Source organism: Orcinus orca, chromosome 15 (genome assembly GCF_937001465.1).
Source record: "Orcinus orca chromosome 15, mOrcOrc1.1, whole genome shotgun sequence".
NCBI lineage: Eukaryota > Metazoa > Chordata > Mammalia > Artiodactyla > Delphinidae > Orcinus > Orcinus orca.
This window is the reverse complement of record NC_064573.1, coordinates 78,363,062-78,385,195: the sequence shown is the minus strand read 5'-3', so window position 1 is coordinate 78,385,195 and position 22,134 is coordinate 78,363,062. Positions and strand designations below refer to the sequence as shown.

General features: G+C 45.3%; 1 protein-coding gene and 1 long non-coding RNA gene across 3 annotated transcripts in view; both read left to right on the top strand.

The window, feature by feature from the left end:
• The window catches only part of LOC125961290 (uncharacterized), a 109,789-nt gene extending 99,160 nt beyond the window's left edge, over positions 1–10,629 (top strand). For both annotated transcript variants that reach the window (XR_007471799.1, XR_007471800.1), the window contains exons 3-4: positions 9,603–9,701; positions 10,311–10,629. This is a non-coding gene — a long non-coding RNA (uncharacterized LOC125961290). The remainder of the gene's footprint in view (positions 1–9,602; positions 9,702–10,310) is intronic.
• A 9,334-nt stretch (positions 10,630–19,963) lies between these two features.
• The window catches only part of KSR2 (kinase suppressor of ras 2), a 402,167-nt gene continuing 399,996 nt past the window's right edge, over positions 19,964–22,134 (top strand). The window contains exon 1 of the mRNA XM_049698216.1: positions 19,964–21,422. Within this exon, the coding sequence (XP_049554173.1) occupies positions 21,243–21,422 (180 nt within the window). The 5' untranslated portion in view covers positions 19,964–21,242. The remainder of the gene's footprint in view (positions 21,423–22,134) is intronic.

Below are 22,134 nucleotides of genomic sequence, written 5' to 3'. Positions count from 1 at the left end.
AGCCAGCATAGGGCAATAACTCGGATGTTTATCTCTCCTTAGGTGGGCCTGGGTGGGCAAGAAATGTCCCCTCTGAATTTGTCACAATACGACTGTATTCACATAGGTTTGGGTTTTAATTTATACTGTGGGGAACCGCCAAGCGAAGAAAGTAGCTAAACACAAGCTCTGGAAGGACAAACCTTCAGCCTTGACATACAGAATTCCCACAAATAAAGATCAACTCGTTTGAAATTACAAAACACACAAGGAAACAATTCACCATGAGCAAGAGACAAAAGAAACAATAAACAGCAAGATAGGTTGCCAATTGCTTCAGGTAATTATATTTTTAAAGATGTTAAAATAAATTGGATCACATCTATTTATACAGCACAGGGAAATATAGCCATTATTTGGTAGTAAGTTTAACTGGAGTATAATCTGCAAAAATATTGAATCACTGTGTTGTACAGCTGAAACTAATATAATATTGTAAATCAATTATATTTCAATAAAAATTAATTAGTAAAATAAAACTAATTTTAAAATAAAATTTAAAAAAATAAATTGGATCACAGTGATTAAAGCCATAAATAAATGAATAAAAACCACGAGAAAAGAACGACTCTTAAAATAGATAAGGTACTTTTAAAAAAGAAAGTAGGGTGCCTGTATTTTGGTAAGCGGTCTTTCTCTTTTTTTATCACTGTCAGTGGAACCAAATATTCAACATGAGACTGTACCTACGCATTTGTGTATTAACTAGAAGCAGTAAAATTTCCCCGTGAGTCATTCTTCATCACCCTTTCAGCAAACATTTATTGACAACTGCAGTGGGCCACCAACTGTGCTATGCCTTGGAGGTACAGCAGGTAAAGGAGAAAGACCCTCAAGTGGATGAGAGAGAAGGGCAGGCAACACAGACGCTGAGTAAGTTAATTACTAGTGTGATGCACGTCCCCAGGGTGAAAGAGAGTAAAGGGAGACCCCAGGCTGGGAGGAGCCAGGAAGGACCCTGAGGAAGTGATGTTTCAGCAGAAACTGAAGAATGAGTAAAATTTACCCAGATCCAGACAGGCTTGTGCAGTGGAGAGTCTGCAAGAAGACCACTAAGGCGGAATGAAGAAAGCCCATGGGGGTGTGGAATGTGTGTGTAGACCGTCACCACTCAAGGCTGATTCTGGACGAGGGGCCAGCTTCTGAAAATCTTCACGCTAGGCCAGGCAGTTGGGATTTGGATTTATCCTGCAGGGCCTTGGGGAAATTTGGGAGAGGAGAGATCATCAAACTCATGCTTTGGAAAGATCACTCTGGGGACGAGGTGCCCAATGGTTTAGTAAAAGGTAGAGCTGTCATTCCTCAAGGTTGTAACCAGGACTTGAGCTGCAAAAGGAAGTTCCTATCCTGCAAGTTTGGGGAGGGGGGAACACTTGAAACAATTTTAACGAGCATCAATAGGGAAATGAAACAGTTAAGAGGAAGTGAGCTTGGCAATATATCTATTGTGCCTTCCTAAATGGAAAAGCAAGCATAAGAATAATCTGCAGACCATGCTCCCATTTTTTCAAAAAGGGAAACAAAACCTAAAACTGCCCCTGTACTTGTGTGCATAGTAAAAATATATATTAATGTGAAAAATAGTCTGAAAGAGCTACCAGCCTCCTCTTCTGGTGTTTCTGGTTTCTATCCTCGATAGGTGGGGGAAAACAATAACAATGATATCTCCTTTTTTCACATTCACCGCTAATTGTCTAAATTGATGAAAAGAGAGAAAAACTTAAAATTACTCCTAGGTCACTATCATGATCCCCTCACTGGAAAGTGAACTCCCCGGAAGTAAACAACGTGTTCTATTTATCTTTGAATTTCTGCAGTGGGCAGCACATAAATGCCCAATAAAAGTGTATCGGAGGGTTTCCCTGGTGGCACAGTGGTTAAGAATCCGCCTGCCAATGCAGGGGACACGGGTTTGAGCCCTGGTCCGGGAAGATCCCACATGCTGTGCAGCAACTAAGCCTGTGCCCCGCAACTACTGAGCCTGTGCTCTAGAGCCCATGAGCTACAACTACTGAGCCCGCGTGCCACAACTACTGAAGCCCATGTGCCTAGAGCCTGTGCTCTGCAACAAGAGAAGCCACCGCAATGAGAAGCCCGTGCACTGCAGCGAAGAGTAGCCCCCGCTCGCTGCAACTAGAGAATGCCCGCGCGCAGCAACAAAGAACCAAAGCAGCCAAAAGTAAATAAATAAAATAAATAAATTATTTTTTAAAAAAAAGTGTATTGGGGACTTCCCTGGTGGTCCAGTGGTGAAGACTGTGTGCTTCCACTGCAGGGGGTGCAGGTTCGGTCCCTGGTTGTGGAACTAAAATCCCACATGCCGCGAGGTGTGGCCAAAACACACAAACCCCGCCCCCCCAAAAGTGTATTGGATGCAAGAAGGAGAATATGGGAATTGGGAATGCCCTAAAAGTTATGAGGAAACCAGCAAGAGATGACTTTTTTGGGAATTAAATTCAACAAATATTTATTGAGCCCTTGTCGTGTGCCACCCTGAGCTGGCACATAGGGTGAAGAGAGGCAGTTGTGTTTAGCAACCTAAAGACCTAAATTAGCAACAAGCAAAGAAGGATTAGAGAGACATGGTCAAGGGCACAAGCTTTGGAGTCAGGCAGACCCGGATTTGAATAAGGAGTCTTCCACTCACCGGCTGTTTGACCAGAGGCGAATAGCTCAATCTTTTTGGGCCTCTCGCTCATCTGCAAAATAAGGATTGTAAAAATAGTGCCTGCCTCAGAGAACCGTTGAGAGAAATAAATGAGATAATCATGTCAGGCACTTACCACAGTGCTTGGGATAGAGTAAGCTCTCCGTCCACGCGAGGTGTTACTGTACACAAATGTAGGCATCAAGTTCATTGTATCTGTTTGGTGTTAATCTCACCAGCTACTCTAGAATATCCGTCTCTTTGGTGACTTTGGTAGGCAGGATAATGGCCTCCCAAAGATGTCCACTTCCTAATCCCCGGAACCTGTGACTATGTTACCTGACATGGCAAGCGGGACTTCACAGATATGATTAAATTAAGGATCTTGCGATGCGGAGATTATACTAGATTATCCCAGTGGGCCCAGTGTAATCACAAGAGTCCTTATAAGTGAGAGAGGGAGGCAGAGGAGTTAGAGAAGGATGTGACAATGGAAGCAGAGGGCAGAGTGATGTGATTGCTGGCCGGCGGCCACAAGCCAAGAATTGTGGGCAGTCTTTAGCAGGCAGAAAAGTCAAGGAAATGTATTCTCCTCTAGAATCTCCAGAAGGAGCAAAACCCTGCCAACACCTTCACTAGCTCAGCAAGATATTTTTGAACTTGCAGTCTTCTGAACTGTAAGATAATAAATTTGTGTTGTTTTTAGCCACTATGTTCGTGCTAATTTGTTATAGCAGCCATAGCAGACTCATACAGTAAGGATGGGCCCTGGAGATGGTCCAGACCCTCTTCAAGGAAGGACTTGCTGTCCAGCTGCTGGGAGCATGACCTGGAGACAGACTCTGCTTGTCAGCTTCTTTGGGATCAGCCTCAGCTACAGAGAGCCGCCTCCTCCAACTTCATGTCCTTTCTGGGGGAGCTCACACGTAGTAATTGAAGAAGGCAGGGATGAGAGAAACTATCCTTGAGGAGTGAGGTTAGAACAGTATTTTTGGGCATGCAGAGACTTGAAAAAAATTGCCTCCCATTTACCCTCTTTTCGTAAGCTTTTGGAAATGTGTTCCAACAAAATGATAGAGTAAAGTGAGAACGAGAAGGACAAGACTCCAGGGAAGGGGAGATTTTAAATGGGCGAAAATAAAGGGAATTCCAAGGACAATGGCCAAGAGATGATTCAAAATGACAGCTGTGTAGCAGTCCCCAAAGAGCAACTTGTCCAGATTGGAGCAAGAAAACAGACTCTGGGAGGAGGTCTCTGGGAAATAGATGAAACTGATTCTTTGAATGTAGAGAACATTTTGTTGATAGGCCTATGGCAGAGATGTCAGAGCACTTGGAGAATTACTTAGAAACAAAAGTAAGAAAACCAGAGACATAAAAAAACCAAGTTAGTTATTAATTCTAGGAAAAGCAAAGAGTCGTATAGGAAAGGAGGCATAGTCAGAGTGCATGTACTTGGTTTGGCAGTAAACAATATTTGTGTGGTTGTAAGAAAAACCTAACGCAAACATTTTCCACTCTCAAAGTGCTATGTAATGATGTCGGAGAGATAGGAGGAGGGTAATGGGGAGTGATGTTCGTGTGGGAGAAATGAGCCAATAAACATTCTAAACTTGATAAATCAAGAAATGTCAGTATAAGTTTCTCATTGAGAAGGGTGGTAGTAAGTACCAGGGGAAAAGATATAAGGGTTGAAGGTGGTTGCCTTTAACGAACAGGACCTGAAAGGTGAGATGGGGAAGGGTAGGATAGAGGGGTCTTTTAAATTAAGTGCCTTTCAAGTGTATTATTTCGTTTTTTTCTTTTTTTGGTTTTTTTTGGCTGCACCGCGTGGCCAGTGGGATCTTAGTTCCCCGACCAGGGATCAAACCCACGCCCCCTGTAGTGGAAGCGCCGATTCTTAACCACTGGACCACCAGGGAAGACCCTCAACTATATTATTTTGAATAAATCATATAATACTTTGAAGAAGTGATATGTACTATCATATATTTGACTACAATAATAAGTAAGTGAATGATATATATATATTTTTTGCGGTATGCTGGCCTCTCACTGTTGTGGCCTCTCCCGTTGCGGAGCACAGGCTCCGGACGCGCAGTCTCAGCGGCCATGGCTCACGGGCCCAGCCGCTCCGCGGCATGTGGGATCTTCCCGGACCAGGGCATGAACCCGCGTCCCCTGCATCGGCAAGCGGACTCTCAACCACTGCGCCACCAGGGAAGCCCGTGAATGATATTTTGAAATGTAAAAAATTAATTAAAACTTGCTTTAGTGCACTCTTAGTAACAATTAGAATTGTCTCATGAAACTGAAGGCTTGGCAAAGTATTCTCAGCATAGGGGTCAAGCACATAGACTTTGGTTTTTTGTTGTCTTTTTAAATTTTTATGGGAGTATAGTTGATTTACCATGTTGTGTTAGTTTCTACTGTACAGCAAAGTGAATCAGTTATACATATAAATATGTCCACTCTTTTTTAGATTCTTTTACCATATAGGTTATTACGGAGTACTGAATAGAGTTCCCTATGCTGTACAGTAGGTCTTTATTAGTTATCTATTTTATTTTTTTTGTTTTTGTTTTTGTTTTTGCGGTACGCGGGCCTCTCACTGTTGTGGCCTCTCCTGTTGCGGAGCACAGGCTCCGGACGCGCAGCCTCAGCGGCCATGTCTCACAGGCCCAGCCACTCCGGCAGCATGTGGGATCCTCCCGGACCGGGACACGAACCCGTGTCCCCTGCATTGGCAGGTGGACTCTCAACCACTGCGCCACCAGGGAAGCCCTAGTTATCTATTTTATATATAATAGTGTGTATATGTCATCCCAGTCTCCCAGTTTATTCCTCCCCCCTCTCTTTCTTTCCCCCTGGTAACCATCAGTTTGTTTTCTACCTCTGAAGTACATAGACTTTGGAGTCTGACAGTCACTTTTTAGCCTCAGCTCTGCCATGTGCTGTGTGACCTTGGACAAATCACTTAACTTCCCTGAGCCTTGGTTTTTCTTGGCTACAGAATGGGGATATCAATAATATCCAAGTCACATTAATGATTTGAGAATTAAATGAGACAAAAATAAGAACAATAATAACTAAGGAACTGTGCTAACCACTTTATACATGTTATCTCATTGAATCTTTATGACTTGCAAAATTTGTGAAGGGCATCATATCACAACGTCTAATTGTATAATTATTTTTTTTAATTAATTAATTTTTATTTTTATTTTTTTGGCTGCGTTGGGCCTTCATTGCTGCACGTGGGCTTTCTCTAGTTGCGGCGAGCAGGGGCTACTCTTCATTGCAGTGCGCGGACTTCTCATTGTGGTGGTTCCTCTTGTTGCAGAGCATGGGCTCTGGGCGCACAGGCTTCAGTAGTTGTGGCGCACAGGCTCAGTAGTTGTGGCAGGCAGGCTCTAGAGCACAGGCTCGGTAGTTGTGGCACATGGGCTTAGCTGCTCCTTGGCATGTGGGATCTTCCCGAACCAGGGCTCAAACCTGTGTCCCCTGCATTGGCAGGCAGATTCTTAACCACCGTGCCACTAGGGAAGCCCAAATTGTGTAATTATTAATTGTTAAATGTTAGCAGTTTTCTGTTAGTATTTCAATGGGAATGAAGATGAATAGGAGATACAAAATGAAAAAAAGATAAACTCAGTAGCATTCTGCTTATTTTGAGACCAGATTTGCACTGTCCTCTGTCCTCCCATTACCCATAGTCTTGAACATGAAATAAAAAGAAAAATGTCCCCAGGGCATCAAAGTTCTGTTCAAAAGTATACCTTTTTGGTTTAGCACTGCATTCTTTTTTTAAATTGTGGTGAAATATACTTAACATAAAGTTTACCATTTTAACTGTCAGTGCACAGTCCAGTGACATAAGTACATTCGCATTGTCGTGCAACCATCACCACCATCCGTCTCCAGAACTTTTCACCTTCCCAAACTGAACCTCTGTACCCATTAAACAATAACTCCCCATTGCCCCTTCTCGCAGCCCTGGTAACCATTATTCTACTTCTGTCTCTAGGAATTTGACTATTCTAGGTAATCAACATAAGTGCAATCATACAATAGTTGTCCTTTCATGTCTGGCTTATTTCACTGAGTATAATGTCTCCAAGGTTCACCCATGTTGTAGTATGTATCAGAATTTCATTCTTTTTTTTAAGGCTGAACAATGTTCCACTGTGTGAATAGACCACATTTTGTTTATCCATTCATCCACTGATGGACATTTGGGTTGTTTCTACCTTTTGACCACAGTGAATGATGCTGCTATGAACATTCATGTGCAAATATCTGTTTGAGTCCCTACTTTCAATTCTTTTGAGTTATGTGCTCAACGTGCCATTCCTGGATCATACGGTAATTCTATGTTTGATTTTATGAGGACCCGTCATACTGTTTTTCCCAGTAGCTGTATCACTTTATATTCCCACCAGCAGTGCACCAGGGCTCCAACTTCTCCACATGTTCACCAATACTTGTTCTGCACATACATTCTTGTGCCTGTACGGAAGAGATTCTGTTGTATAGATTTTTAGAAATAGAATTGCTAGGTCAAATGCATATGCCTTCCAGAAGGTTGTACCAATTTACACTCCCACCATTAGTGTATAGAAGTTCTTATTTGCCATTTCCTCACCCACCTTAGATAATATTGTACTTAACATTTGCTATGCAGATGGACAAAAAATAGCTGAGTGCTTCAATTTGTATTTTTCTTATTGCTATGGGAGTATCTTTTTGCATTGTTATTGGCTACCCATGTAATTTCACTATGGTTCAATCAGTTTTCTATTGGTGGACACTTAGCTTTGTTACCAGCCCACTGCGTATATGAAATGACCAAAGAGGAGGGTGAATTTGGGAAGCTATTAGAAATGCGTCCAAAGACAATAAAATGACTACAGAGATACTCAAAATGATAACCCTGAGTCATCAAGTAGTTACACGGGATTTAGGAAGTAGAAAAGTGTTTGACAAAGAGTTCTATCAGAAGTGGTTTAAAATATGAAGGCTTGGTAATTTTTAAAAGCTACCATTTACTGAACATCAACCACGTGTCACCCTCTGTGTTAGGGGCTTTTCATACATCATTATGTCATCTTGGCTCGGACAGGCATCATCTCATTTTACAGTTGTGGAGATAGATTCTGGGGGTGTGCCCAAGGTCACAAAGCATAGTAGGTGAGTGGGTAGTGGATACCAACCCAAATCTATCTGTCGCCCTTGACAGTGACATCTGAAGTGGGTCCTGGAGCCTCGTGGAGATAGAAGTATGGACTGCCCGGACCATGACTCCCAGTGTCTTGAATATCCTGGGGCTTTTGATTTTGTTTTGTTCTTTTGTGAGTGTGTGTGCAAATCCAGAGTCAGTAAACTTTCAGACAAAGACCTGATTGCAGTTCTGCGCAAAGTGTGCTCCGTGACTTCACTAGGAGGGACTTAAGGGGCTGCTTAGATACAATATATGTATATATTTTAAAAGTGTAATGGAGATCACTTTTTTTTTAAATAAATTTATTTATTTTTGGCTGCGTTGGGTCTTCGTTGCTGCGAGCGGGCCTTCTCTAGTTGCGGCGAGCAGGCTTCTCATTGCGGTGGCTTCTCTTGTTGCAGAGCACAGGCTCTAGGTGCGGGGGCTTCAGTAGTTGTGACTCACGGGCTCTAGAGCGCAGGCTTAGTAGTTGTGGTGCACGGGCTTAGTTGTTCCGCAGCATGTGGGATCTTCCCTGACCAGGGCTCAAACCCGTGTCCCCTGCATTGGCAGGCAGATTCTTAACCACTGCGCCACCAGGGAAGTCCTAGATACAATATTAAATGGCACTGAATCCCCCAATGAGGAAGTTATTCCCCTCTCATTCCCTTGCAATCATTTCATGAAGGAGAAGGTCTCCACGTGATGCTAGAAAGACTGTAACACCTCTCCAACCCTTGCCGATTCTTTTTTCTTTTTTAAAGATGCTGCTGCAAATTCAGAGTTTCAGCTGGTAACAGTGTCTAGGTAGAATTTAATAACATTATTTTAAAAATTATATTTACTTTTATAGTTATCATCTAATTATGCAAGATACCTATTTTTTTCATTCACTCGAATGAAATAAATTTCCCTTTTAAAATAAATTCACAGGCTTCCGATTAAACTGATTTTTTAAAATCAATTAAAAAAATAATAAAATAAATTCACTTTTGTAAAAACCGTGAGTCACTTTATAGAAAACTATAAGCATATGCTGTGTCAGATTGTAAAATAATTGGGCAAAAATTGTGCATAAAGGTAATATTCAAGTGAAGTTTTGGAGGCACTACTTTAGTGGATCCGCAACAGCAGTATTTGGGCTTCACGGGTATCGTCATTTGTTAAGTCTGTTCATACTTTTCTAGCTTTAGGGTACATCACGGCCCCATGGGATGCTTGTTAAAATGCAGGTCCCCAGGACCTTAACCCCAGAGAGCCTCAGTAAGTCCCAGGTGGGATCTGAGATTTTGCAATTTTTTTTTGGCCGTGCCGCACGGCTTGCAGGATCTCAGTTCCCCAACCAGGGAATGAACACTGGCCACGGCAGTGAAAGCCCGGAATCCTAACCACTAGGCCACCAGGGAACTCTCTGGGATTTTGCAGTTCTGATGTAACTGGTCAGCCTGGGGCACTTGCAGAAATTCTGAACTGGATCTTCCAATTTTAGCCCAATACAGATTTAAAAAAAAAAAAAAGGGTTTGTGACAGTGCTACATGTGTGTAAACCTGCCATGCTACAAAAATGCTTTTGCCTTTGTGCTGCTATTGTGTTTCCAGGGGCAGAAGCAGTTATAACTAATGTTCAGGCAGCGTTCTAAGCACTTTACACAAGTTGAGTCACTGAATCCTCAGTGCCACCCCAGGAGGCAGACTATTATTACTCTTATTTTACAGGTGAGGAAACCCAGATCCAGAGAGCTGAAATCCCTTGAATAAGGTCACAGGGCCAGGAGGTGGCAGGGCTGGGATTTGAACCTGGCCATCCGGCTCCAGGTCAGTATTTTTCCCTGTAGGAGCCTCTTACCTCTCCTGGACCCCAGCTCTACTGTGTCATCCTATCAGGAAATCAGACTTTTTATTTAAAATCAGAAATATATTGATATTTGGATTGAATAAATAAACAAATTAATGACTAGGTGAATGTCCCAGGATTGAGGACGATTCCCCTTCTAGCTCATTTGAAACCGGGGACCGGGTCTGTCTTTAAAAACTAAAAGCCAACATTTGTACTTCTTTTGATGGAAAAAAAAAAGTGTTCTCAATTTACCAAGAAAACTAAACTGGTTCCGATTCATCTGATTCTGTGCACAAAAAGCACAAGACAGGGGAAAACCTGTGATCTGTCCCACTCAACATTTCTAATTTTCTCCTCCATGTCTTCAGAGAAAAGGAAAGTCCAAAAATCGCAGACGAGACTTGTAAAGGACCTTCAGTTCCATTTTTCTGACTTGGGTACAAAGCGAGGCTCAATAAACTCCAGGTCTCTACCTTGCAGAAGGCAATCAAATACTGGATGACTTGAGGCTCATCCAGGATGACGTGGGCAATTTTGTTCCCTCACCACATGCATTTCTTTTTTCTTTTTCTTTTTTTTCCCCCAAGTCACAGATGGGTGCTGGAAGCTGAGCCAACACTGGGCCACCAGGCAAGTTGCAGACAGCTGTGGTGGGGTGTGAAGAGGAGGCATGTTCTGCTTTTATCGGCCAGACAGACAGCCCACGTGTGAACTGGAGGCGGTGGTGGGCTTCATCTCTGACCTGGGCACAACTGACCTCAGCAAAGGTCTGGTACCAAGGTAGGTAGCGTGCCTTGAATATGCACAGACTATGGAACAGGTTTTGTTTTTCCTGCCAGCAGATGCTTTTTTGCACCGTTGAATTGCTCTGGTGGAAGAGAGCTTTACAAGCAGGAGCACATGGAAAATGCATGGCCAGGATGTTAGCAATTGCGTCACAGTTGCACTTTGCAAAGGGGTGATCACTTTGAACAATGCACACACATTCACATGACAAACCATTAAGACTCCGGCCGGGGGAAACAGCATGTGTTCGTTATCAGATGGCTTCCTTAGGCTGAAGCACACTGTGGACTGGAGCCCTTCACACCCATTAAACAAACGTGCGGTTAATGTCTCGATTTTATGAGGCGCTTTAGATGTCCTTTTGATAATGAAGCAGTGGACTCCCCTCCAAAACAAAATAGATGATTTGCTCATGTGTTTCCAGCTGAGGAGAGCTTGTGTCTGTAGGGGTAGATATTGAGAACAACAAAAGACATGTTAGTAACAACTACAGAGATTTTCAACTTGTGTGCAGTTTGCTCTATGACATCTGAGGCCAAAAGGGGGCGATTCTCTAAAAGGCAGCTGTAAAGCGGTAATTCTCAACTTTGGCTGCATGTTAGAATTAGCTGGAGAGCTTTAAAAAAATCCCAATGCCCAAGTTGTGCCCCAGACCAAAGAAGTGAGAATCTCTTGGGGGCGGGTAGGACCCAGGCATCAATACTTTAAAAAGTTTCCTGGGTGATTCCCATGTGCAGCAAAGGTTCTGAATCACTGCTTGACCTTTTCAAAAGTCATATAGCATTTTGGGGGAAATGATAGTCCACTGATATCTCATTTACAAGGGGATGAAAATGGAAGTCACCATGTAGCGTGCCTGATTTCCAGACTTTATCATCTGCCTCTTTTCTAATTGTTTTGTGCAAGTATTGGAAAGCCTGTGCTTAGGGCCTCCGTGGGCCAGGCAGGTACTGCACAGGAGGGAAGGAGCCCAGGTGAAGGCTGGGGGCAAGGGGACTGGAGGGGACTGGAAGGCCTCAGCCTCAGAGTAAAGCGGCCCCTCCGCCCTCCTCCTGACATTGCCAGGGGCAGATGCGGTCTCAGTGGGGCCAGGCTTTCGAATTTTTCCAAATAAATTGCTCCCCTTTTAGATCTGTTTGCCACAAATTCAAATTTTAAAACTCCCTGAAGCCAAATGAAACTCACTGCAGGCCAAATTTGGCCCAGTGGGCTGGCTTTTAGTTCACCTAGTTTATATACCTTTTGGGGATTCTTCTTTTTTTAATTGCAGTAAAATATACTTAACATAAAGTTTACCATTTCAGTCATTTTAAAGTGTACAATTCAGTGGCATTAAGTGCGTTCATGGTGTCGTACAACCATCAGCCCTATCTAGTTCTAGAACCTTTTCATTACCCCAAACAGGAACCCCATACTTTTAAACACTCGTTCCCCATTCTCCCCTCCCCCAGCCGCTGGCAACCACTAATCTGCTGTGTGTCTCTCTGGATTTGCCTTTTCTGGGTATTCCGTGTAAGTGGAATCATACAGATGTGACCTTTTGTGGCTGGCTTCCTTCCCTCAGCATCGCGTTTTCAAGTTCATCCGTGTTGGAGCCTGCGTCAGTGCCCCACTCCTTTTCATGGATGAATAAGATTCCATTGTATGGATAGACCACGTTTGTTTATCTGCTCTTTAGATGATGGATAGTTAGGTTGTTTCCACCTTTTGGCTCTCGTGAATAGTGCTGCTCTGAACATCTGTGTGCAAGTTGTGTTTCAACACAGGGCTCAGTCTTCCATAGCAACATATGCTCGCATAGCGCTGATCCCAACTCTGAGCACACTGTAGGTGCTCATGAATTGGGAACTTCACTCTAGGGTGACCAGGTTGTCCCAGTTTGCTTTAGACAGTCACGATTTAGGCACTGAAGGCCCCACATCCCAGGAAACCACTCAGTCCCCAGTAAATGAGGGTGGTTGGTCTTCCTATAGAGGCTGCTGAAGCCAAGCAGTAGAGGAGGGACTGATAGGACCTCTCTCACTCACCAGCATGAGCCTTCTCAAGGCCAGGCCACATGGCTTAGTATTTTCATTGTGACTTTAAAAACCATCATGACAGGGCTTCCCTGGTGGCGCAGTGGTTGAGAGTCCGCCTGCCGGTGCAGGGGACACGGGTTCGTGTCCCGGTCCGGGAAGATCCCACATGCCGCGGAGCGGCTGGGCCTGTGAGCCATGGCCGCTGAGCCTGCGCGTCCGGAGCCTGTGCTCTGCAATGGGAGAGGGCACAACAGTGAGAGGCCCGTGTACCGCAAAAAAAAAAAAAAAAAAAAAATTATCATGACAAGTACATGTTTCTTGCAGTTGTCTATAATCACCATTGATTTCAGACCTCTGTGCTTTGGCACAAGCCGGTACCTCTGTGTGCACCTGGAGGATTCCCATTCCTTCATTTATTTATTAAAATTTTTTTTTTGTATTGGAGTATAGTTGATTTAAAATGTTGTCTTAGTTTCTGGTGGTCAGCAAAGTGATTCAGTTATACATATATATATATTATATATGTATTGTTTTTCATATTCTTTTCCATTAAGGTTTATTACAAGATACTGAATATGCTATACAGTAAGACCTTGTTTTTTATCCATTGTATATATAAGTTTGCATCTGCTAATCCCCATCTCCCAATCCATCCTTCCCCCGTCCCCTCTCGCCGCTGGCAGCCACAAGTCTGTTCTCTATGTCTGTGTGTCCGTTTCTGTTTCGTAGATAAGTTCATTTGTATCATGGTTTAGATTCTACATATAAGTGATGTCATATGGTATTTGTCTTTCTCATTCTGACTTACTTCTCTTAATATGATAATCTCTAGGCCCATCCACATAGCTGCAAATGGCCCATTTCTTCTTTAGTCTCAGCCTCAGAATCTCAACCTCAACAGAGCCTTACCAGAGTCCCTCCCCTTTCCCTCGCAGGGGTCTAAAGGACTCTCCTCCTTTTTTTTCCAGAGCATATTATAATTACAGGATTTGTTTGCACGGGTCTCTGCACTAGTCTGTGACTTTCTCAAGGAGGGTGGAATGTTGCTGATCCTTTTGTCTGGCCAAATATACCCTCTCTTCTTCTGATAATAGCATTCCTCTTTCCCTTGGGGGACTAGCCCTCCCCTCATCTCATACCACGTGGTTTGGGTAGAGTTGATGCCACTTCCTACAACCCAGGCCTGGCCCATCCTCACATTCACCCCCTTGGCCAAGGTGACTGGCTTGGGAGTAGGTGGCCTAAACCAGGTTAGTGCACATTCAGTCCTGCAAATTATGTTGAAACCAGCTGGAACTAAGTTGCAATGAATTAGAACTTCGTTGGAACTAAGGAGAAAGGGACTCTTTTTCTCATGGAGTTGCTAAGCTCTCTGTTACCATCTTTGTCGCATCCTGGGGAAAAGCCACCTAAAAATGAAGCCAACACAGAAGAAAGCAGAGCTGAGCAATGGGGAGAGAAAAGGATGGTGCCAGGCTAGAGCAAGATTCTTCCCCTTCACCTCCTGGTGACCTGAGTCACTTTTTTTGTCTAAACTGGTTTGTGTTGGGTTTTTGTCCCTTGTAACTAAGAGAAAACTGAAGAATGCACCGTCCCTTATTAATCTTTAAATCCTGTGCATGTAGCATTCTCCCAGCACATTGCAGGCACTCAAGAAATGAATGTGTCAATACTTTCCTAAGTACACCATTACGATAGTTTTTTTTTTTTCCAATAATGAAATAACATCGATGCAAGGAGAGTCAGGAGGGGAGGATGTAGAAAAGTTGGAGCTAGTGGGAATGTAAAATGATGCAACCGCTATGGAAAGCAGTGACAGTGTCCCCAAAAGTTAAATGTAGAATGACCGTCTATGCTAATTCCGCTCCTGGATAGATAGCCAAAGAATCGAAAACCGGTGTGCAAACAAAAACCTGCACACAAATGTCCACAGCAGCACTATTCACAATAGCCAAAAGGTGGGGGAAAAAAATCCACCAAAAGATAAGTGGATCGATCAAATGCAGTCTATGCACACAGTGGAATATTATGCAACCACAAAGAGGAATGAAGGACTGCCACATGCAACAGCATGAATGAACCTTGAAAACATTATGCAGAGGGAAAGAAGCCAGACACAAAGGGCCACATACTGTATGGTTCCGCTTACATGGAATGCCCAGAATACATAAATCCATAGGAACAGAAAGCAGATTTGTGGTTGCCCAAGGCGGGGGTGGGGGGGGAATGTGGAGCGACTGCTAAACCTGTACGGGATTTCCTTCTGGGGTGAGGAAAACGTTCTGAAACTAGATGGTGGTGATGGTTGCACAACGTTGTGAAGGGACTACATGTCACTAGCGGTGAATTTCACGTTATGCATATTTTTCAACAGTAAAACCAAAAGAATTGGGAACTTCGTCAGGGCTGCTGCAGATGGATGCCATGCAGGTTGTTTCCTTCATAAGGTGCCCAGATCGGAGTAAGTCTGAAATCCAGACCGTGCTCTGCCCCACGAGCTGTGACCCCTGGTCCCCTTGCAGAGCAGATGCCTTTTTCTGATTCACACAAAGACACCATTTGGGCTAATGCAGAACTTCATAGACAAGATGGCATGAGAAGTAAGCAAGCTCGGTTGATGGCATCACTTTACTGCAATTTTCAGTATTCCTCGGCTGTGTATCTCCCAGTATCCGGAGAGTGCCACAGTCCGCATCCTTCTCCATCCTGAGGGTGCTGTGTCTGAAAATCCACAGTGCGTCGTTCAGTGCTTAATTTGTAAAGCCAGCATAAATCACTGGCCTAATCATCCGTCCATTACGATGAGCTCAAATTGTCTCACCATCAAGAGAGTGATCTGGTTGTTTTGCTCACATTGGAAAATGAAGAGACAAAGAGGCAAAAGGCCGAGAGAAGAACTCTAGAACAAGTCAGTTTTCTGATGTTAGGACAAATCCACAAGGTTAAAGATAGGAACTTTCTGCCTGCACTCATCAAAGGTATTTTTTAAAAAGCCATTTATGTTTTGGGGATCAATGAGTTAGAACAGAGCAATAATAATCCTCTTGCAGCTATGAAGATTTGGTTGTGTCCTGGGGGTTAGTGTTCTGAGCTTTTTCCCCTCCTTGAAGAAGTCAGTAGGAAAAAAGGAAAAAAGAAAAGAAAGCAATGCCCTGGGAAAACAGTACATTGAGCCTCTTTAAGGACAAGTCAATGGTAGTTTTTTTCAGTTCCAGGGTCATCGACCACCCCTCTACCTTTGAATCTGCTGTTTCCCAACTTGCGTCCCCATTCATAATGCAACTTAGAAAATATTGGGGGCAGGTCATTCCTAATACAACAGGATGTGGAATGAGACTCTTCCTGTCAACCCAGGACTACAGCTAAGGCTTCGAAGGGAGGGCAGTGGGTAACGATACTCCATCCTTCCATTAAGAGGCAGCCAGACTGGTCCTCTGACCATCAGTAACCATCAGCCTCCAGCCGATGTAAGACAAGTTCAAGATTTTATCCAGAGGAGGTTTTGCTGACAGGTCTTTGTAGGGGGTTTTCTTCTCCCCTGCCAACCCCCAAGCCAAGAGAGGAGAGTTCAAAGAAGAATCACCCATGAGACTCATGAGACTGGGCACACTGAGGGGGAGTGGCTGGCATCTCACTGCCCGCTGAAGGCTGCCTGGGGTGAGGAGAGAGGGCAGCAGGGCAAAGGTGCATCCTGTTTCTCATGAGCTAGAGCATATATTAGACTTGAGTCATCCTGAAAAACTCACCCAGCCTGCCAGGCAAGGGGCCCTCAGAGAATGTAGGGTACTTCCTGGGGTATGAGTGGAAAAGTGGTGTGCGAGAGGTCACAGCGTGTGCTTTGAGTCCCCACGTGGTCCCCACTGAGGCCTCTGAAGATACCCCAGTTCACCCCCATGTGAAAGAGCCAGCATGTGAGGGCTCATCAGGATGTGGCGGGGGCGGGATCTGACACTCAAGCGAGAACTACACCTGTTCTCGCCTGTTCCATCTGAGGGCCCTTGTCCACTCATTCCTTTGCTCCTGCACACCAGCAAGGGGAACTGGAGAGGAGGCAGGAAGGGACACGCCTGCCTAGTCTCCACACTGCAGATTCCTGAGCCATCTGTGGTCAGACCAGAGGGGCGGGGAAGAGGTACCACACTGGATGTGAGAATGAAGTTTTGGTTGGACTAGAATGGCCTTCTAATATTTAAATTTGAGACTGTTCTTATAGTTGAAACTAAAAGCTATGGGATCTAATGAAGTCTTGCCAACTTCAGCTCATTCAGTAGCCCAGTAACGATAATTTATTTCCACTGTTGAAGAAGCTGCTCTGAGACATTCGTCATTCAGAGCTAGAATGCAGTTTCTTTTGATTTATTTATTTATTTATTTACTGTTGGCTGCGTTGGGTCTTTGTTGCTGCATGTGGGCTTTCTCTAGTTGTGGCAAGCAGGGGCTACTCTTTGTTGTGATACACGAGCTTCTCTTGTTGTGGAGCACAGGCTCTAGTCTCACGAGCTTCAGTAGTTGTGGCACGCAGGTTCAGTAGTTGTGGCACATGGGCTTAGTTGCTCCGCGGCATGTGGGATCTTCCTGGACAAGGGCTTGAACCTGTGTCCCCTGCACTGGCAGGCGGATTCTTAACCACTGCACCACCAGGGAAGCCCTAGAATGCAGTTTCTGAGATGAAATACAATTCTCATCAGTTCACTCCCAGGCAGGGAGCTGCTTCTGGGGGACAGAGAAACCACAGAACTCTCGGCAGTCTTCTAGGGCTGGAGAGACAAAACCAGGGACTTGATAGGCTAATATCCCAGAGAGAAGGAGTGGGGGGACAGAAAAGTGAGCTTGATAGATGGCAACATCCCCCTTAAGACAGTCGGCAGATTCTGAAACAGTGCAGGCCAAGAAGCTAAGAAACCAAGCAAAAGGTTCCTGAAAAACAGAGCGGGGGAACTTCCCTGGCTGTCCAGTGGTTAAGACTCCGTGCTTCCAATGCAGGGGGCAGGGATTCGATCCCTGGTTGGGAAAGTTCTGCCTGCTGCACAGTGCGGCCAAACAAACAAACAAACAAAAACAGAGCAGAGTTTCCAGCAGTCTTGCCATTAGAACTCAGGACTGGCGGGAGGGGCCTCGGTGAACACCTAAACTTCTCAGTTGGAAATCCTGAAAGGCAAGGCCTTAGAAGTGAAGGCCAGAGTTAAATGGTGTCTTATCAAAACTGCAACCCAGCCTCCATCCAGCTCAGCCTCTGATTGGATTAAGATGGTCAGTCCTCATGCCATCTGTCTTGCAGAGAAAGGGTGAACCCCCTCCAGAGTTAGATAACATCACCTGGAGACTCTAGATATTTTTTTCATGCACAGACATTGTATGGCATTCCACAAAAATTACAAGGCCTGCCAAGAGACAGGACCAAATCACTGAAAACAAAGAGAAAAGTAGTCAGTAGAAATAGACCCCACAGGTGACCAAGGCATTGGAATTAGACAGGGGCTTTAAAATAACCATAATTAATATGTTCAAGAAAAACAAAGCAGAAGATGGAGAAAATGGATGAAAAGAGAATTTTACCAGAGAATTGGAATCTATAAACTTCATAGTCCATAAGATTGAGAGCATAGAGAAGACACTTGGGCTCCTCATCGACAGGGGGATTTTGAAAATGCTGGTTCAGCTCTATACAAGCCATAAAACCCTACAACCCACAGTCTGAGAAAAAGTTTGCCACCATGGGTTGTCATTCTCTCTGCTTCTTAAGTGGCTTCCTTTAAGGAATACATATTGTACCCTGAACTCTTGAGTCTACTCTGCCCCATAAGCCCAATCCCTGGAATGGAGCTCTGTTAAAGAGGTGCCTTTTGCTAATTATCCTAAATACATCCTTTGGGCAATGTGTGATGCAAGTACTATTAGTTAAGATGGTCAGGGAGATGAAGCCTATTTGAGTTGACAGTAAGTGACAGGAGCCAAACAGGAGAGGATTAGGGGGAAATTTGACCTGGGCAGAGGGGACATAGAGTACATAGACCTCTGAGGCAAGACTGTGTTTGGCGACTTAACCTGGGGATAACAAACTTTTCTCTAAAGGGCTAGATAGTAAATATTTTAGCTGTTCCAAGTCATACAGTGTCTGCTGCAACTAAATTCTGCTGCTATAATGCAAAGGTACAGACACATAATAAATAAATGGGTGGTAGTGTCCCAATAAAACTTTATTTATGAACACTGAAATTAGAATTCCTTGTTAATTTTCACGTCACAAAATATCCTTTTGATTTTCCCCCCAACCATTTAAAAACGTAAAATCCATTCTTTTCTTTTTTTTAATTTTTATTGGAGTATAGTTGATTTACAATGTTGTGTTAGTTTCTACTGTACGGCAAAGTGAATCAGTTATACATATACATATATGCACTTTTTTAGATTCTTTTCCCATATAGGTCATTTCAGAATATTGAGTAGAGTTCCCCGTGCTATACAGTAGGTCTTTATTAGTTATCTGTTTTACATATAGTATTGTGTATATGTCAACTAAAATCTTCCAATTTTTCTCTCCCCTCCCTTTCCCCTTTGGTAACCATAAGTTTGTTTTCTACACCTGTGACTCTATTTCTGTTTCGTAAATAAGTTCATTTGTACCATTTTTTTAGATTCCACATGTAAGTGATATCATATGATCTTTGTCTTTGTCTGACTTCCTTCACTCAGTATGACAATCTCTAGGTCCATCCATGTTGCTGCAAATGTCACTATTTCCTTTTTCATGGCTGAGTAATATTCCATTGTATACATGTACCACATCTTCTTTATCCATTCCTCAGGTGATGGGCATTTAGGTTGCTTCCATGTCTGGCTATTGTAAACAGTGCTGCAGTGAACATTGGGGTGCATGTGTCTTTTCGAATTATGGTTTTCTCCGGATATATGCCCAGGAGTGGGATTGCTGGATCATATGGTAGCTCTATTTTTAGATCTTTCCGCAACCTCCATGCTGTTCTCCACAGCGGCTGCACCAGTTTACATGCCCACCAACAGTGCAGGAGGCTCCCTTTCCCCACACCTTCTCCAGCAGTTGTTTGTAGCGTAAAATCCATTCTTAACTCTGGGACCGTAATTTGCTGATATAAGGGGGGTTAGGTAGACGGGGATCAGACCATGCAGGACATGTAGGACATGGTAACAATCAGATTGAAGCAAAGCCCCTTTCACTCTCCAAATGTAAAGCCACCCCTCAGGGCAATTGCAGGCCGGGGTGACAGTTCTGGGAGGCAGCTTCCTACAGCTCATGGGAGATCACCAGGTTTGTTTCATTTTCCCCCAGTATCAAGAGACGACAAGCAAAAAGGCAGAAGCGCGCGCACCCGGGCGCGCGCGCGCACACACACACACACACACACACACACAGATACACACACATACACACACAGAGCTAGAAAGCCAGAGAGGACGTGCCCAGGTTCACGCTGACGTTTCTCCAGCATGCACTACGGGGTTTAAAGTTGGACGCACACCTGCTCCCTGCGGGAGTGCACCTGCTGAGCCGCGCTCCGTCCTCGTCTCGCGAGAGCGGTGCCGTAGTAGTGGCCCCCACCCCCACCCGGCCACCAAATCCCTCTCCCCGCCCCCTCGGCCCAGCCTCCGCGCTGTAGCACAGTCCCTGCCATCTCCACCGCCCCCGGGAGCAGCCTCGGCCCGCCGTGCGCGCTTACCCCGCGCCCCCGCCCGCCGACTGCTCGCTCGCACGCCCGCCCGGTAGTAATTTCACTTTGCCACGCGAGCTCCGCATCGCCTAGAAATCCCGCCCCCCGCTCCCCCTGCAGCCGCCGGGAGTCGTCCCTTTTCCCGGCCAGGTGCGCGAGCCTGCGCGCTCCTCCTCCGCCTCCTTCGGCGGGTCCCTGGCGAGCCGGAGCCGGGGCCGGGGCCCGGCGGGGGCGGATGCGCGCACCGCGCCTCTCCACCAACCCGCTCCGCTGCAGGTCCCTTGCTCTCCATCCCTCGCCGGCGCTCCCTTGCCCCCCCCCCACCCCCCTTGATTGACAGGCAAGATGTCGGAGTGGAGCGAGGCAGGAGCGAATGCAGCAGCCGTCACCCCCGGAGCCCGGCGGCGGCAGCAGCAGCAGCGCGACGACGAGCCAGCAACCAGCCGCAGTCGCCGCCGCAGCCGCGGGAGCAATGCAGACAGCATCTTGAGAACGCGCTAAAGCACCACAAACGGTGGACAATGCCGTGTCACTGCAACTGGGAGGGGGGCAAACCAGATTTTTTTTGACATAAAAGCCAGCCAGCCAAAAATATATAATTTTGTCCTTCATGGAGCCGGTGTGTAAAGAGTGAGCGCTGTTTTCCTTCTCTCCCTCCTCCTCTCCCTCCCCCTCCTCCTCTTTTTCCTCCTCCTCCTCCCTAAGTGTACAGACAGCATCACATCACCTGGTTTGCTTCTGAGAAACAGCATCTCTCCTTTTCAGGGACCAGAGACTCAGAGAGAGGAGACGTTCTAATGAAGTCTGCTTGATACCCCAAAATAAAATAATAAATTGTGGCTCTTGTCCCCTCCTCCCACCCCCACCCCCTCAACCCTGTGTGAGATGTTGGGTTTCTTCTTCATGAGACATTGTTGAGAAGTCGCAGTGGTTGGAGAGGCGTAGGGGGCAGACTACCTCTGCTCCCCCCACACCCCCCTTTTTTCTCTCCGGGAGGAGGAGGAGGGGAAGGGGGCTTGCAGAGCAAGCGATGGATGAGGAAAACATGACGAAAAGCGAGGAGCAGCAGCCTCTGAGTTTGCAAAAAGCCTTACAGCAGTGCGAGTTGGTCCAAAACATGATAGACCTGAGCATCTCCAACCTGGAAGGGCTTAGGACCAAATGTGCTACTTCCAACGACCTCACACAAAAAGAAATCCGGACCCTGGAGGTAGGTGTTGCCTATGGAAAGAAAGCCATCCTTCCTTCCCTCCCCCTTCTCCCCCACCATCCCCTTTCCCTTGATTCTGTTTGTTGGGGGTGGGGTGGGCGGGTGGGAGGGTAGCAAGGTGGGCACGTTTTGGTCTCCTGTGATTTATCTTGCAAAGCCTGCACTGGGTGTCCCTTTACTGTACTGCTGTCGTCGGCGCTTGGCTGGGTGGTGGGAGGAGTAGTAGTAACTGTTATTCTTTATTATTATTCTTGCGGCTGTGGTTATCATTCGCTTCCTCTTTGAGGAGTGAGTTCTCCCTTTTTTCCGCTTGTGAATTTGTTTATATGCCACGGGGGCTTGCTTGTGTGCTGGGTAAGACATTAAGGCGCTGCAGAGAACCCACGTGACCTTGCGCATTCTGCAGGTGGTCAAAAGGTGCTTTTTGCTCGCAGAATGGGGCTGCCTGTAAAGATAGACCTCTTCTTTTTCGGCCTCCTTCCCAGCCCCCCTTTTGCTCCTTGGATTTGGTTTGTTTGTTTGCTTGTTTGTTTTCAGTAATGTACATGTCAGGAGGCAAGATGCATGAAAAAGAATTCCCCATTGAGCTACCCATTTCCAGTCAAATCATTTTGATGCAGGGAGCTGTTGCAGGCCTGTAACGTGTTAAAACACAAACAAACAAAAAACAAAAACAACCCTGGATCAGCACACACAGGTGGTGTGGGAAAAT